Raw genomic sequence first — 16,333 nt, 5'->3', positions numbered from 1 at the left:
GGGGTTGGTTCCGGGGGAAGGCGTTGTTTCTTCATTTCCGCCCCTCCCTTCCCCTGCGATGACAAAGTGAGAAGCAGTGACTCAGCAGACTCTGCGCAGTCCCCCAGGTCACTGCTTTGTCCAGCCGGCCTCGCTGTGTTCATTGATTGCTTTCGTGAAAATGACGTGACTTTGGATATCAGATTGTTTTCCTTTTGCCCAGTAGATTTTACAGGTTTGGCTCTGATGCACACGGGCATTGTGCATCAGTGTCCTCACTGTCCCACCACACCCACCAGTGTGGGTGTCTGTGTGGTCGCGTGTCCTCACAGATAAGCTGCCATCTGTACCTGGGGGAAGGCCTGTGGCCACGGGCTGCATCCTACTCTGCATCCCCTGAGAAGTAACCTGGGATGGGTGCAGGCATCCCAGAGGCTTGCAGGGTCCTGTTTTCTAGGTAGAACTCAGGCTGCACACATGGGCCCTGACAAAAGGCTAGGCTGTCTCTGGACATGCGATTCTGCAGCTGACTGCTCACTGCCCAGCAGGCAGGCACCCATTTCTCATAGAGAGTGTCCTATCTGAATGTAGTGTAAAGCAGAGGGACTCTGGTCAGAGGAGTTCTTCCTTGATATACATTTATGATCCACTAAGAAATCTATGGAAATCACTAGGACATTGTTTGCATCTGGCAGGAACCAATTTCATGTTGTTGCTTCTGCCTGAAAACAAACATGCCCTTGCTGTGGGCCCGGGGGCCTGCAGGCACTCACAGGAAGCCTGGAGAAAAGACCCAGACCTTCCCACGAGGGGCTAGCGGTCAGCCAGGGACTGAGACATGAACTTTCTCTTAAGGCAGAAAGTGGTGAGTCCACTGCACGTGGGGCTGGTGAGCAGGCCCTGGTCGGACTTCCAGATGCTGTCTTGGCCCCAACGGAATCGGGCTTTGCAGTGGTGTAGGCAGAACCAGTGTCCACTGTCCTCTCCAGAGAGTTGTGGCCGATGTTCAGAGACCCTGTTCAAAGTGCTCTTCAGCTGAAGGAGGAGTATCTCTCCAGGATCACTAGCTCAGGAGAGAGAAACATCAGGTCCTACAGGGTGGGTGGGATTCTGCAGAGGGAGTGGGCTCGGCACAGCTATTTACAGGAATGCAGCAGACGCATCTGGCTGCAGGAGGGTTCCAGAAGAATGGTTCGGGTCTGCCCGCATTCTTCTCTTTAGTTTCTTTTTCATTTAAATCATTTTAAAGCTATTTTTGTCTGATCCAAGAGCAGACCGTGGGGAACTATTTCATTTCTCTCTGGTACCAGTCAGTATCTCTATATCAAGAGGGAATTCTGCAAAGAATTTGCAGAAGGAACTCTCATCAGCAAATTCATCCTTTCAGTCAGTGTTTTCATAATTATTATGCTCCAGTTGCTGTCAAAAAAAAAAAAAAAAGTAATGCCCAGATTCCAAAGTCTGTGCTATTAACGAGTTGTAGCAGCCCTGACCCCAGAAGCATGCTTTCCACTCCTCCACGTTGAGACCAGTCTCTCGCTCTGTGCCTGTTTGAAAGGAACAGAGCCAGAGTAGAGGACGCGCTTGGGTCATTTGATAAGCACTGTCAGTGTTTCCATCCGCTGCTGAGGCCAAGTGAACTGACTCTGTTTCCTTGTCTCTGTTTAGCATGAATGAGTATTACTACCCTTATAGCAGACGCTGATGAGAGGAGGTTATAGGTTTAAAGAAGCAGCAAAACATTTACTCGGAAAAGTGCTAGTTTTTCTTTAGTTTCTTTGGACCCTGTACGTTCTCAGGTATCAAGTACTTTAGGAAATATGCGAAAGTTGTCAAAAGAATGCATTAATGAGTGAAAGAAGCTTTTGAAAGATTAAGAGAGGAAGGGCATTCTAGAAACTTAAAGAGTTAAAGAAGATGGAGTTTAAGGAGTCTCCCTCAAAAACATGCTCGCACGGTATCATAGTTAAAATGAGGGAGAAATGAATGAACTTGAGAAAAGTCAGGTGAGAACTGTCACTGCCGCACTCGTGGGCCAGCCTGGAAACAAGCAACGAAATAGTCGCTTGTCCATCAGCCTTCATCTGCTGGTCACACATGTGAGCTAGTGAACCTCGGCTGGACAGAGCGGGCCACAGGCTGGCATGGGCAGCCATGGTCCCTGGGCTCATCACCAGGCAGGGAGTCTGGGTGCCGTGGTGTGCGCCTTGCTCATTCCCTGCTTTGTCTTAGTGCAGGGTGGCTGTGCTGGCCATAGGTGACCATGTCCCCTGCCATGTGAGCCTCTTCAGTTCAGTGTCCCACCCCCTCTAGGGCACGTCAGGAAACCATGCCGTCATCAGGACACCGGCTCCGGGATGTTGAGCATCATCCTCTCCTGGCTGAAAATGACAATTACGACTCCTCCTCCTCATCATCCTCCGAGGCCGACTCGGCAGACCGGGTGTGGTTCATCCGCGATGGCTGCGGTATGATCTGCGCTGTCCTGACGTGGCTTCTGGTTGTGTATGCGGATTTCGTGGTGACCTTCGTTATGCTGCTGCCGTCCAAAGACTTCTGGTACTCGGTGGTCAATGGGGTTATCTTCAACTGCCTGGCTGTGCTCGCCCTGTCATCTCACCTGAGGACCATGCTCACCGACCCTGTGAGTACTGCCCGTACCGCCCGCAAGCTGGAGGGCCCCCTGCACGTGGGGCCTTGGGTTGTTACGAGTTCCTGGGTACAGGCTGGTAGCATTTTTCATGGCTTAACTGGAGAGCAAACATCGCCCGTGTAGAAGTGATAGCACAGTCTGTTCATGGAAAACATTCCCACTGGGCTGTTTATTCAGATGAAGAAATTGTACTCAGTAATTTCTAAAATCCCTTCTAGTTTAAGTATTTTGTTTCTCTAAAGAATGGCCTGGAAGCTGAGCTATCTGGCCTGTAGATTTCACTGCTTTACTCCCTTTTCCAGTTGTCTTTGGACTACAAGCAACTGACTTCTTGAGGCTAAAGGTTAGCTGTTATCTCTAAGTTCCTTCCAGCTTTGCAATCCTCTTATTTTCATGTCTCAGCCAAAATCTGAAGCAAACACCTCATTCTCGCTGGTAAAAGGCCAAGGTTCACACTTGGCAGGGAGGAACAACCCACTAATCACTGGTGCCATCAGGGTGGGTGTGACTTTGGAAGAAGCGATTGCTTCAGAGAGGTCAAGTGCGGGGGTGGTGTGGGGACTGACACAGGTGTGTGAAAAGAGAGCAGCACCCCTGAGATAAAGAAGGGCCAGGTTTAGCCATGAGCTACCTGAGTTCCTGGTGTCCTGAAGGCCACTGGGTTCAGACCCATCACATGAGGTTTAAGACCACTGCTCCGAGGTTTTGAGACATCCTCTGGGTAGGGCAGGTGCAGATAGTGGATTCCAGGCTCGCCCCAGGGCCTGGAGGAGATGCCAGGGTTGAGAGGTGTTGCCTCATGTGGAGGGCTGCCCTCAGGCACAGTGACAGGGGTCCCACTATCAGTGGAGCTGAGCGTGGTCAGGTCTCAGCAGTCCATGTGGGGTTTCATTTGAAAAGATTCTTCCCACAGAGTTGAGTGGTTTTAAACTGCTGCTGCAGAGGCTCCTGATTCGTAAATTAAAGTCTGCTAGGTTCATGTCTATTGGTAGCTTTCTCTAAATAGGTACCAAGAGGTTATAAGGATTAGGGCTCTGAAAGCACGCTGATGGTGATCGGTCCGCGGACCGTGGTGGATGCACTTATCTGACTTGTGCTGCATCCGAGCTCCTCTCTCAGGGCACTGCCCTTGTCACCTTGTTTGCCTCGTAGACAGCCTGGGCCTGGGCCAGTGTCGGGCCCAGCCACGTGGGCAGCTGTCACAGTCCTTTTATATTCTTTCTTGTTTGAATCAGGATCCAAGTAAGACCTGTACTTTGTGACTGCTTGTGTCTCATCTCACTCTTCTTTGTGCCCCCATCCCCCTTTTCTTGGGATTTTTTAAGTTGAAGAAACACGGCCTTTTGTCTTGTAGCTTCCTCCCACTCTGGGGTTTTCAGCTTACATCTCTGGGTTTTTACGTGCTCCTGGTCCCACATTGTCCGTAAACTGGTAGGTGGACCTAGGGAAGGCTGCGGGCTCCATGGCCCTTAGACCCTGGGGGTCCAGCGTGCGTGATGGGGAACCAGGGGTCCAGATGGGAAGACATGGAAGTAAAACAGGAAAAGAAAGTATGCTTTGCAGAGCAGAACTTCCCGGAACGTATGACATGGTGGGGAGCACTTTTCCTGAGCATGGCATTATTTCTTCCTCCGTGCTGGGTCAGAGTGGGGGTGTAAGAGGTTGGCACAAGGAGAGCCGCAAGAAGTCAGGGAGCCGTCAGGACTGTGTGCACAGGGGGAACGGTCAGACTGTTCTGGGGTAGGCAGCCCCTGGGCTGCCTGCCCAGGGGTCTGAGCCACGGAAAATACCAGAAAACACCTTCCCCTTCACACAGACTCCTCTTGTCACCTGATGTGTCTCCCCTTTGATATGCAAACCTGTCCTCTGGCAGCAGTCGTTGGAGAGCTCAGTAACAAGGGGGGTGTGGAGGGCGTGCCCCCCACAAACATGTCATACACGTGTTTTACTGTGGAAAAGCATGTGCGGGCCTAGAAGAACGAAGGTGTGTGTAGTTTTTAAACCTGGTCCATTTCTCCTGTCATGGACCGTGTAACGCTGAACTGTCAGCAGGCGTGGATGTACAGCTTGTGGGGTTTTATAGAATTGTAATGCATCACAGGGCTGGGGCTCCTGGCTTGTGGAGGAAACAGGAAAGAGCCCAGAGGGTGTCGCATAAATGAGTCAGATGTTGTACCTGACATTCTGATGTAAATTTTCAAAAATAAGCGTATAAACCCTTCACTATTTTTACCTTCTTTAAGGAGACAGTTGGAGTGTTAGGAAACGCTAGTATCTTGACCAGAACAGCTTCCTGGTGTTAGGACGATGGATGACTGTGCTGTGTAGAGGGAGACCAGCTGCGCTGGAGGGCTGGGCAGTGGATGGCCTCTCCCCAGGGCACCTCACAGGGTCTCACTTCCTGCTGGTGGGAGGGCTGCGTGTCTGGCTCCCTGGGGGCCTTGGAGCCAGGGGTCCTTGGTCCATCAGGCTCTAAGGAGCTCCAGTGCTGAGTCCTTTTCTGTCCCCACCTTCCTCCCGTCTGCCACCTCTCACCCTTCCATCTCTTCCTGCCTTCATTGTCACTGCAGCACTGCAGTGCTGTCCCCAGGGGGCTGAGAAACAGGGTTCAGACCTTGTTCCCTACCTACCACATCCGCCCTGGTCTGTCAGTCCACCCAGAATGGTCTTCCAAACTGTCCCCACTGCCCAAAGAAAAGTCCTGGCCCCATCATAGCCGGCTCGGGCTGCCTGCCCATCTGAGGCACACGGATCCCGTTTCCCTCACCCCCCGTCTCCAGCTTCCCTCGTGCTTGGGGCTCGTGCACATGGCCCCACTGCTGCTCCTCCCTTCCCCGGTCCAGTCAGGGGCTCAGGGCCTTGCTCTCCAGGCTTGTGTGTGACCACTCCAGATTAGCTTGGCAGAAATGGCTGATGCATTGCATAACTTTAAAATCATAAAAGATAAAGTCCTTTTTGAGATTGCTTTGTTCAGTGTTCCCTGCCACAACTGACAGGGGAACTGGGAGTGCTTATCAGGGAAACTGGTGTCAACAGGACAGACCGCACCCTTGGGTTGGAGGGCTCAGCAAACACCTCGCCTCTGCTGTGTCCTGCAAAGAGTTAGAGAAATCCTGGTGACTTGCCAGTTTGTGAAGGATACCACACTATTTATTTTGACTGCATTTTAATGCAAATGTTATTTTTCATGGAAAATAAAACTTCTGGTCCTGGCTGAGTGACACGGTTAGTTTTCATATTAATATACTTCACGTGGCAACTACAGCATTATAAATTATGTTATCATATATAAAACCTAAGACTTAATTCCTACAGTTATTGATTTTTTTTTTTTTACCTTTCGTCCCAGCTAAAGTACGTTCTTATTAAACCGTAGGGGGCAGTACCCAAAGGAAATGCTACTAAAGAATACATGGAGAGTTTGCAGCTGAAGCCTGGAGAGGTGATCTACAAGTGTCCAAAGTGCTGCTGCATCAAGCCCGAGCGCGCCCACCACTGCAGGTACTGTGGCCCTGTTGCAGAAAAATGTTACAGCTCAGTTGTGACAGCAACCTGGATCCAGGCAAGAGAACAAACAGCACTCAGAGTTGGAGAACTCACGTTTATTATGCCAGCGGGCCCAGAGGAGTTAACACTCCAAGCTCTGGACCTTGTCTGTAGGTTTACACAGGTTTTTATAGGCTGCCAGTTTACACTTTGCAACATCATATGCAAATAGGATATAACAAAAGTTGACTAATTAGGAACAAGCTTTGTAGAAATGGACAAATCAGGAAGGAGAGAAATAATCAATCAGGAGTGAGGGAAATGGACCAATCAGGAGTGAGCTCCATGCAAATAAAGTACTACAAATGGGCCAATCAGAAGTTAGCTCAGGGAACCAATAGAATTTTAGGGGTAGGTTCCATTTTCCTAGACGTAAGCTGTTTCAGAGGCAAAGAGTGAGATAAAGCTGCTGGGCCAGGGAACCGGATGGTGCTGGCAGGAGAGTAGTGGCCCTGCCTGGGGGGTCCTGCTGGTCTTCTTTAGGGGGGTTCCCACCTCAGCCCCTCCCCCCAGGGACCCCTTCCCAAGGACCTCTTCCCCCAGGGACCCTTTCCCCAAGGACCCCTTCCCCAGGGATCCCTTCCCCAGGGCAGCCCGAGTGCCCATCACTGCAGGGGCCCATTCCCCAGGGCAGGAGGCCCTATGGGTGGCTTCTCACCAGTGCTGTGTTCATTGGGTAGTGTTTCCTCAGAATGAGGGATACTGAAAATCTGACTCCTCCTTTCCAGTATCTGCAAAAGATGTATTCGGAAAATGGATCATCACTGCCCATGGGTGAACAATTGTGTAGGAGAGAAGAATCAGAGATTTTTTGTGCTCTTTACCGTGAGTAGAAATATTTGTGTAGTGGCTTACACTGAGTTTCAGTTCTTTAACTAGAATCTTGCCTGGAGCAGGTCAGTTTATTCTAACATCAGACCAGTCTCTCTCCAGCTGCTTCTCTGAGATTCAAATTCTGCCCTTGGTAGGAAGTCATCCAACAGATAAGTTTATGTTGCCTGTGTTATTTTAGGTGCTTTACAGTGGTTTAATTCTCTCAGAATCCTTGAATCCCAGTTGTTAACAGGATCTTGCCCAAGTGTTAGAACAATTTCCCTACTGCATATTTTCCTTCGAGATTATTTTACTTGGTCCGGTATGACCCCAGAGAGGCAGGTGGCAGGTGTAGACCGCTGCTGCTGCTTCCTCCCCCTACTCATTTTCACTGACAAACAAAATCGAGGAGTAAGCGTACAGTTAAGCGGCCTTTGCTCCCAGAAAGACGTCTGTGCCTGGCGGTTGCTGATGGGTGTCTCCCCTTCAGATGTACGTCGCGCTGTGCTCGGTGCACGCTCTCGCCCTCTGCGGACTCCAGTTCATCTCCTGTGTCCGAGGGCAGTGGACAGGTAAGCGCAGACTTGGTGGCCCTCCTGCGTGGGGAGATGGGACAACCTTTAAAGGAAGAATTGACTTTCCCATTTTGAAGGAAATCCTCACAATTATTTTAGGAATTAATTTTTTTAAGAAAAGAATATAGGTAAGTTTTCACACTGCCATTTTGTTAGTGTGATGAAGCCATATATAAACCGTCTTCCTTAGTCAGTTAATTGTTTCTGCTGAATTCTGTTTGTATTTTGCAGATTTTTGAGACTAGGTGAAAATTAGTACTGTTCCCGGCAAACCGTGTGTGTGTTTCCTGGTTAGCCAGCTAGGTGTTGTTGACCAAGTGTGAGTGTCCACGCATGTCGTGCAGGTCGGCGTGAGCTGTCCAGCCCTGGAGACGCGGACGAGACAGACTTGTGTGTATCCCCCATGTGAGGATGGCTCACAAGTGTAGGGACGTGCGCTCTCATCTTTTCTGGCTTTAGTTGCATTTTAATAAGCAGTTTAACACAGAGATATAGTCTTAATAGAGATCTGAGGTAATACAGAATCTTTCAAAACCGCTGACCAGGGAAGGGTGGTATGAATTTTCACCTGGAAGAGCAGCCCCCTATCCCTTGGTGGACAGTGGATGTACCTGTTTACAAAACAAGCACGTTCCTCCAAGGACGCCGGCCTGAAGGCAGGACCGGTGAGGCCCTGCTGTGAGCCAGACACCCTGCACCTGTGGTTTGGGGGATCCATCACACTCTGACGTTGGTCACAGCCGCCCTTCTCTTCTTCACAGAATGCAGTGATTTCTCACCTCCGGTAACTGTAATCCTGTTGATCTTCCTGTGCCTTGAGGGTCTTCTGTTTTTCACTTTCACCGCAGTTATGTTTGGCACCCAGATCCACTCAATATGCAATGACGAAACGGTATGCTCCATTCTCTGCCGTGTTTGCTTACTGTCGGGTGACAGCGCGAGTCGGTGGGAAGCCCTGCTGTCACCAGTGGGTTCCATTAACCAGGAGCTTCGCCGCACCGTGCATAGCCCACGCTTCGACCCCACCGTGCGTAGTCCCTGTGATTTGAGTCAGCAGAGCCAGGCCAGTGGACCTGGGCCAATCCCAGTTTCTCAGAGATCCAGCCCCCTGGCAGCAGAGTGTGTCACATGCACTTCATGCCTTCAAAGTATTGGTCCAGAGCAAGCACTTGATATTTGTAATGTGTGAAAAAGGTCAGTGTCCTGGCCTGGGGGACCCATTCCCTCCTGCAGCACCGTGGTGGCCTGGGCCATCCACCCAGCTGGTGGCCACTGCCAGGCTGGGTCTGACACTGGTCTGGCCACTGGCTGCAGCCTGGCTGTGCTCAGGGAGGCCACAGGGCCGGTGCCAGAGGAGAGCTCGGGCTGGCTCCCAGGTGCAGTGGGACGCTCACATTGGGTGGCAGGCACATCCCCTGTTGTAACTGCTCGCCGCCCACTTGCTCTTCTCTCTGCTTCCAGGAAATCGAGAGGCTGAAGAGTGAGAAGCCAACGTGGGAGCGGAGGCTGCGCTGGGAGGGCATGAAGTCCGTCTTCGGGGGGCCCCCCTCGCTGCTCTGGATGAACCCCTTTGTCGGCTTCCAATTTAGGCGACTGCAGATGAGACCCCGGAAAGGGGGCCCTGAGTTCTCAGTGTGAGGCCCTCTCATCGTGCTGGAACTTGTTAAAGGACTTTCAACTATTTATTTGGGATCAGAAAGGGTATCAACAGCTCATCTGTGACCAAAAGGGCAAGTGGAACCTACAAGAGTCAGTTGCTTGCAGCAAGCAGAGTTCTCCATATTTATGGTCACAGATGGCAGATTTCCCCAGCACGCAGCCTGGCGATGCTCTGATCAGCGTCACTGTCCAGTAGTGAAGGTGTGTGGCCACACGAAGAAGCCAAATGTCATTCTCTTCCTGCACAGTTGGGAGTTTGGTTACCATCCTTTGCATTTTCTGAGAATTTGTGGGGGGTGTTACCTGGGTTGTTAAAATCCTGTGTGCTGAGCTGCTTTCCTCAATCATGAAAACAAGTCAATCCAGTGAACAGGATTCTGAGGCTGCTGGTTTCAGGGAGCTCCCATTGAACCTGTGACTCATGAGCGACCCCTCGATCAAGAAGGGGCCTTGATGCCAGAGCACATGGCCCCGCTGCCCCAACACTTTGCACTGAGCCCGGGGGGCTCCAGGTGCGCTCCCCGAGGCGGCGGTCCCTGACCCTGTGCGTCTGTGTGTGTGCGTGCACGTGTTTTAAAGCAGGCGGTGCTGTTTGGGCCATGTGACATGTCATGGCCGTGTGTAGCACACAAGCTGTTTTTTAGGGACTGACGTTTCAGGGAAGGGGGAGTGCTGCGGGGTCCTCCTCCCATGGGGTTTACTCTGAATGTATTGCATACTGGAGAATATCTCGATCCAAAGAACAATCATTCCTGTGTGGTCCTCTGTTGCCCTCCTGTTTTCATTTTATTTTAAGACTCTTGAGTGCGTGAGGGGGCTTTGGAACTGACTTGTTCCAGCCCAGTTAGTTAGCAGTGGCTCAGCGGCCCCTGGGGGAGAGAGGTACGGCATCTGCAGTGGCTGGTTCCCCCACAGCTTGATGCGTGTGCAGCGGGCGGGTGTGGGAGGGCAGGCAGGGCAGCCACGCAGCAGGAGCAGGGGTGGCCTCGGGGCAGCCCTGCGGAGGAGAGGGGCCCACAGGCAGGAGCCCCTGGGCCCATGTGCCTCGCTTGCAGACAGTATTCAGGATGGCAACAGCTTATTTGATTTTTCATCTTTCTCATTTTTTGGGTATCGTTTATGTTTGTTTCTCTACCCACATCATAAGTCATCAAATAGGACCCTTGGTGCAGAGCTTAAAATTATGCCAGAAAGCAAACAGCTCCCCTCCTCGGGGACTCGCCTTAAACTTGCCTGGTTTGTACACGTGTTTTGCAGGACTCACGAGGAACCATCTCTGACAGGGTCTGGGGCTCCCCGGAGCCCGCCTCCCAGTGCCGAGAAGGGTGGGTGTGTCCCTCCTGGTCTCCACGCCTTTCTGCTCATCTGTGAGCCGTTTTACTTTTCTTTTGAATGAACCCTTCCCTATCCTAATCAGGGCTTCTACCGCTGCTGACGCAGAACCACAGAGGGACCTGCTTGAGGACAGTCGGAACCAAGTAGCTCAGCTCGGGGTGGTTGTGAGATGGACTCAGTCACTGCGGAGACGTGAGCATCAGGGGCGGGGCTGAGTCGCAGCCAGAGGACAGAACAGGAGAACAGGAGATGGAGGAGTTTCCGGAGATCGTTCTGCATATTCATTTGCACATCTGTCATCCGGGGTGGACACGTGTCTGGCTTCAATGTGAGGCTTTTAATCTGTATATCCTGTTTATCAATAAAACAATTATCGAAGTGGTTGAATCCTGTGAGACTTGGCAAGTATGTGCAAATCAAGTATACTTGACTTTTCAACCTCTTCTTTCAATGTAACTTTTGTATGAAATAAAGTCACCAATTGACAGTTCACCAGCAGTTTATTCTGTGGCCGCTCTTGGTGGGCTGTCAGTACATTTTCTGTGCTTGGCTTTGCCTCAACTCATTGACATCAGCGCCTGGGCCACCATGGTCACCCCTTTGCTCCTTCCAGACCCTTGAGTGCCCATGACAGGTGGCCCGGCCCTGACCGCCTGCACCCACAAAGGTTGCCCACTCCACACTTACCGTCTTACTCTCCGTTGACCCACACTGTCTCCCTTAGCTTTACCCTAAACATTCCTCTGTTCAGTGCACTTTGAAATAACAATTTAAAAGCTGTTTCTCTTCGATCCCACATCTCGGGTGCCTAAAATTCATTCAACAAACATGTCCAGTGTTTGCATCCAAGGGACCCAGAGATGCATGGAGTGGGTGACCATCCTGTACACTGCCCTGAGAAGCACTGGCTAGCGTCATAGACACGCAGAGGCCTATGGGGTCCTGGACACAGACGTCATAGACTACGCAGAGGCCTATGGGGTCCCCAGGCCCCAAGCTAGGCCCTTGGCAACCCTCAGGCTTATGTCTGGGGCCCTGTGAAATGTCGCAGTGTTGAACACTCTTCCCACTGGGATGTGGTACAGGCTCATCACAGACAAGTAGAACGTTTGCATTCAAATGGACAATAAAAAGATTACCCAACTAGAAAGGTGGCTAGATCCTGTATTCTGCTACATGTGATTTTGGTTTGGCTGCTTAAGGAGAGAAATACCCCAAAAGAAGACCATGGAGAAGACCAGGAACAGCGGGGTGCCCGGAAAATCCACGTTGATCCCAAAGGAGCCTTCTAGTGCTTTCTGGGAGAGGGTGGGCTCCCCACAGGGTCACCAGAGGATTGGGTGGAAGCCCAGGTTGCTCCTTTACACAAAGAGCCTGAGGACATGGGGTGGCAGGGTGAGGCTACGTGCAGGGGGCGCTGGTTCCAGGAGCTGTGTCATGAGCAGCTTGTGATCTTTAGAGAATGAACGGACTGGCTCCCAGGCTTGATGGGAAGCTCCAGGAAATTCTGGAAGTTTTTCTACACAGTGTGTTGGCCCAGAGAACCGTGGCCTGCTCGAGTTCTGTCACCCCTGGGGCCACTGCCTTTCCTGCCTCCCCACCACTCAGCCAGTACTTTTATACCCCATGCCCACAGTTTGTATTACGATGATCAAACCAGGTGGGCTCCTGGGGTGGACGTTTGTCACTTTACCTGGAGGTAAAACGGCCTCATGTGTGCCCTGCGTGCCATCACTAAGCCTTCCTCCACTTCACCCAGGCGGCCTGGCTGTGGGGTCCAGGTCCAGGCCTGCTGCACAACTGCCTTCCCGGTTCCTAGGTTCCACGTCTGCTGGGTTCTTCAGCTGGTGCAGTCCATTCCCTAGAGTTCCTTGAGAAGGGGTGCCTTGTACCAGTTTTTCAAGATTTCAGCCTGAAATGCTTCTGTTCTACCCTGACCTTGGATGCTTCAGCCAGTCTGTGGAGTCAGGTGCCACACTCCATGAAGTACGTTGGAGACAGCGCTGCTGCGGAGAGGATCCAAGAATTTCTGGTTCCCATTTCATGTGACTTGCCTTTTTCTTTTTTTAAAATCGCAGGAGGACTTTAATATCTTCTTTTTAATCCTTAATTCCTCAAATTTAACAATCATCTCCCGTGGTGCTATGTGCTGACGCTCGGTGATTCCGGTAAGAGTGCTGCTGCGTCTTTGGGAGCTTCATCCTCTCCAGTTTATTTTTCTCACTCTTACATGCTGCATGTTGGGCTGCCTAGACTTTCCTCTCATTTTCTCTCATTGTCTCCTCTTTGTTTTCTGGACAACATCCTGCACTTTGTCTTCTAAGTCTTCTATTGGATGTTTTAATCAGGCTATAAAGTTTTAATTTCCAAGAGCTTTTCATTGTTCCTTTGTCCTTTTTTTTAAGATGATTTTTTAAGAACATATGCATGTGTAAGTGAAGAGGACAATCCTTGCTCACACGCCTGTGTCAAGATAATATGCATGTGTACACACACACACGTCTGTATAAAGTCAAAACAGTAAAGAAAAAGAGAAAAATGAGAGCATTTGGATTTGCTAAGGTGATGAGCCTTTCAGGAAAATCTCAATTTTAAAACTGTCATAAATTTGTAGAATAAACAATTAAAAAAAAAAAGTACACGGTCCGGAAAGTAGGCTATTGAGTTGAGCTGTTTACAGTCTACTCTCAAAGGACTTTTTAGATACTTATTTTGAGAACTGTTTATGGCTTAATGAGAAAAGCCTGGAAGTCGACACAGTTCATATGGGCTGAAGGAAAAAGCAGTTTGTACAATTATTTACCCAGGAAACAGTTCGCTTAGTGCAGGGTGGTCCCATCAGTGGCATCACATGGGATGAGAGTTTCATTCTGCAGAGCCAGAAACCTGGCTGCTGTGGGGATTTGGGTGTGTCAATGCAGCCCAGGGCAGCATTCATCTTGGGATGACCGTGGCTGCTTCCCCAATCCCAGGCATTCCAAAGAGAGCAGTTGCCCAGCTCTGAAGGTAGTTCCCTTAGGTTGCAGGACTGTTTTAAGCCCTGGAGGCATCATTGAATCAGCAGCGAGGCAGGTTCCCAGGGACGTCTTTGAAGGGAACATGGTCCTTTGGGTGCAGAAGCTCTGGCTTATTAAAGACACAGTGTTATCCTGACTTTACAGCCCAGCTCTGCTGCATTGTGGGCAAGACCTGCCAGCGGGCGCACCAGCTCCGACATCCTCTCCCTGGCAGGTGCCCAGCATAGGGCAGTCAAGCTCAACCTGCTATCCGGTAGTCATGCACGTGGGCACAAGGAAACAGGCTCACAGGTGACAACCAGCCCTTTGATTAGCCCTCTGACAGACAAGCTGGTGCACCACCACTTGACGGGCAGAATTTGCTTGAGTTCCCAGAAAATCTCCAAGCGCAAGGTTAAATAATAATGGTGGACACAATTTCAACATTTCCATTTCCAAAGCATCTTTTATACATGACAGGTTCATATCTTCCTCACAACCTTCAAGGCAGATAACAGTATACCCATTTTACAGACCACAACATTGAGTCTCACTGAGGTTACATGAAGCACCCAGTTTCTCACAGGCCAGGAGAAAGGAGGGATCCCACATGGCCGTTTTGTCTAGAATAGCAGCATCTTTTTCTAGTCTAGATCCTTCTCTTTTACTTTTTTAAGTACTGAATTTAAAACCAGTAAAAGTAATAAAAAAAAAAAAAACTCTTCTTGAGTTAACAAAGAAGTTGAAAACAATACATTAAAGCCTTCCTTGAGGTTATTTCTGCAATATTTTCAGGTCAGGGTTTGAACTGCAAAGTATATTCTAAATGAACTCCATCCGTGTTTCCAGTCTGAATCCCATCCGACCCCCATACTTGCCTGTCAATTCCTGGTGCTGCCTCCACCTTCCTGACCCCTGGAAGCCTCTGGGGTTGCATTTAGCACGTGGGCAGGTGCAAGGCCCAACCTGGAACTCCTGGGCTCCACTCTGATATTCAAACTCTGCTTTTGAGTGTCTGGGATGCGTGTGCCCACAGCTTAACATGCCTTGGCTCAGAATATAAATGTGCTTGACCTCTTCCCCATGAGCTTTAATGCAAATCTAAGGGCAGTGGAGCGGGGTTCACAACAGAGACAAGCCCACCACTGACTCCATCACCCAGGCGACGACTGGAGAGGCTGCCTAGAGATCCATCCATAGGTGGCACGCAGTGATTGCTGTATGGCTAACGTTATTTACTTTAGCTATTTAATACCAATGACAATATGAGTAATAAAATGTGAGAAGCAGGCTGACTTCCAACTCACCTGGTCATCCAGAAGCAGCTCACAGAACTCCAGGAGGACCGGTGTCTGCTGCGTCATGGACTCAACACACATCACCGATGGTGGCTACCCACACCTTGGTCCCAGGTGGTGCAGGGCTGGGGACCAGTGTTGAAAGGAGAGGAGAAAGGGGTTGGTCCTTGCCTGGCATCTGCCTGATGTCCACCAGAGGGCACTATGGGCCAGCAAATGCACACACACTGCACACTGCTCAGGCCACAGAAAAATTCTTGCACCATAGGCTCCCAGCCAGCTGGTCCACAAGTATTTATTGAACCCTTACTATGTGCCGGCGAGGCCTCTGCCCTCAATAAGCAAAAATACAAGAAATTAAATGTATAATTATATACTATGATTCATGCTATTAAAAAAATCAGCAGCACAGAGAGGGAACATTAGAGTGCATATCACAGAGAATAAGGAATCAGGGAAGGGCTTCCCAAGAGGAGGGAAGGTCTGTGCAAAGGCCCTGGGGCAGGGAAAGGCTTGGCAGCGAGTTTTAGTCTCTTTAACATCAACTCAGAATTGGAGCTGGGTAAAAGCTGAGAATGTGGGAATTAGAAGAGCTGGTGAAGGTTACATGGCTCAGCCTACGGGGCTCAGAGAAAGTGCGCACACACATACACACAAAGGTCATCAGTGAAGTTGGGTGGAGACTCATCTGAAGCAGATTTCTTAAAGATGGGCTGGCCATCTCCCCCGAAGCATAGGAGCAAAGCAAGTGGACTTGTGACTATCAGGAACTTCAAAGAATTTCCCTCGTGCATAGGTTGGGGTCCTCGGTGGGAGCAGGGGTGGCATGTGCTGTGGAAAGCAGCCCAGCGGGGTACAGGGGTGCGTATTCAAGTGGTCAGGAGGGGTTTGCACATGGCCTTTCTCTGGCCTCCGCCTGGGTGACACTCTGCCATCTGGGTACCTGGGGACAGTTGCTCACTGGATGGCCTTGCAGGCTGGCTGGCAGGCAGGGGGCCCTGCCCAGTGCCCCAGGAAGCTCAGTGACTAGGCGGCCTCCGTGGGAGAAAGAGCCAGACAGGCTACAATTCCCATCCCTGCCACCTCCCAGCTGTGTGACCTGGGCAAGCACCTGCTCTTCTCTGTGCCTCAGTTTCCCCATCTCTAAAATGACACAACAACAACAGTTCCTGCCTTGTGCAACCACTGGCAGGATCAGAAAGCAGGAACCACAAAGGGCTGACTGGGATGCTTGCTACTTAGTAGGCACTCAAGAAATGGCAGCAGTGACGGCAGGCTAGTCCAGTGATGGGCTTCGCAGCCAAGGAGGACCTCAAGCCAGACCCGAGGTGCCATGGGCAGTCAGGTTCCTCGTCTATCTCATTTGCCCTTTCTTGGCTTTTTTGGACTAACACCGAGTCCTCAGTTACAGGTGTTTTTTTTTTTTCTTTTAACCAAATAAAAACTTAACCAACTAAACAAAACCAAGTCCATTTATAA

General features: G+C 50.5%; 2 protein-coding genes across 6 annotated transcripts in view; one reads left to right on the top strand and one right to left on the bottom strand.

The window, feature by feature from the left end:
- The window catches only part of ZDHHC7 (zinc finger DHHC-type palmitoyltransferase 7), a 65,545-nt gene extending 54,493 nt beyond the window's left edge, over positions 1 to 11,052 (top strand). For 2 of the 3 annotated variants that reach the window (XM_032486922.1, XM_032486921.1), the window contains 6 exons: positions 2,293 to 2,623; positions 6,009 to 6,133; positions 6,907 to 7,003; positions 7,482 to 7,563; positions 8,328 to 8,458; positions 9,028 to 11,052. In XM_032486922.1, coding sequence (XP_032342813.1) covers positions 2,309 to 2,623; positions 6,009 to 6,133; positions 6,907 to 7,003; positions 7,482 to 7,563; positions 8,328 to 8,458; positions 9,028 to 9,204 — 927 coding nt within the window. In that variant the 5' untranslated portion in view covers positions 2,293 to 2,308 and the 3' untranslated portion in view covers positions 9,205 to 11,052. The remainder of the gene's footprint in view (positions 1 to 2,292; positions 2,624 to 6,008; positions 6,134 to 6,906; positions 7,004 to 7,481; positions 7,564 to 8,327; positions 8,459 to 9,027) is intronic. The other variant, XR_004322588.1, reaches the window with a different exon arrangement.
- Positions 11,053 to 14,863: 3,811 nt separating this feature from the next.
- Positions 14,864 to 16,333, bottom strand: part of CRISPLD2 (cysteine rich secretory protein LCCL domain containing 2) — a 111,891-nt gene continuing 110,421 nt past the window's right edge. For all 3 annotated transcript variants that reach the window (XM_032486916.1, XM_032486917.1, XM_032486918.1), the window contains one exon: positions 14,864 to 14,979. The gene's annotated coding sequence lies outside the window, so the exon portion shown is untranslated. The remainder of the gene's footprint in view (positions 14,980 to 16,333) is intronic.

This window comes from Camelus ferus, chromosome 9 (genome assembly GCF_009834535.1).
Source record: "Camelus ferus isolate YT-003-E chromosome 9, BCGSAC_Cfer_1.0, whole genome shotgun sequence".
In the NCBI taxonomy this organism is placed as follows: domain Eukaryota; kingdom Metazoa; phylum Chordata; class Mammalia; order Artiodactyla; family Camelidae; genus Camelus; species Camelus ferus.
Note: the sequence above shows the minus strand (reverse complement) of the source record. Positions and strands in the feature narration are given on the sequence as shown.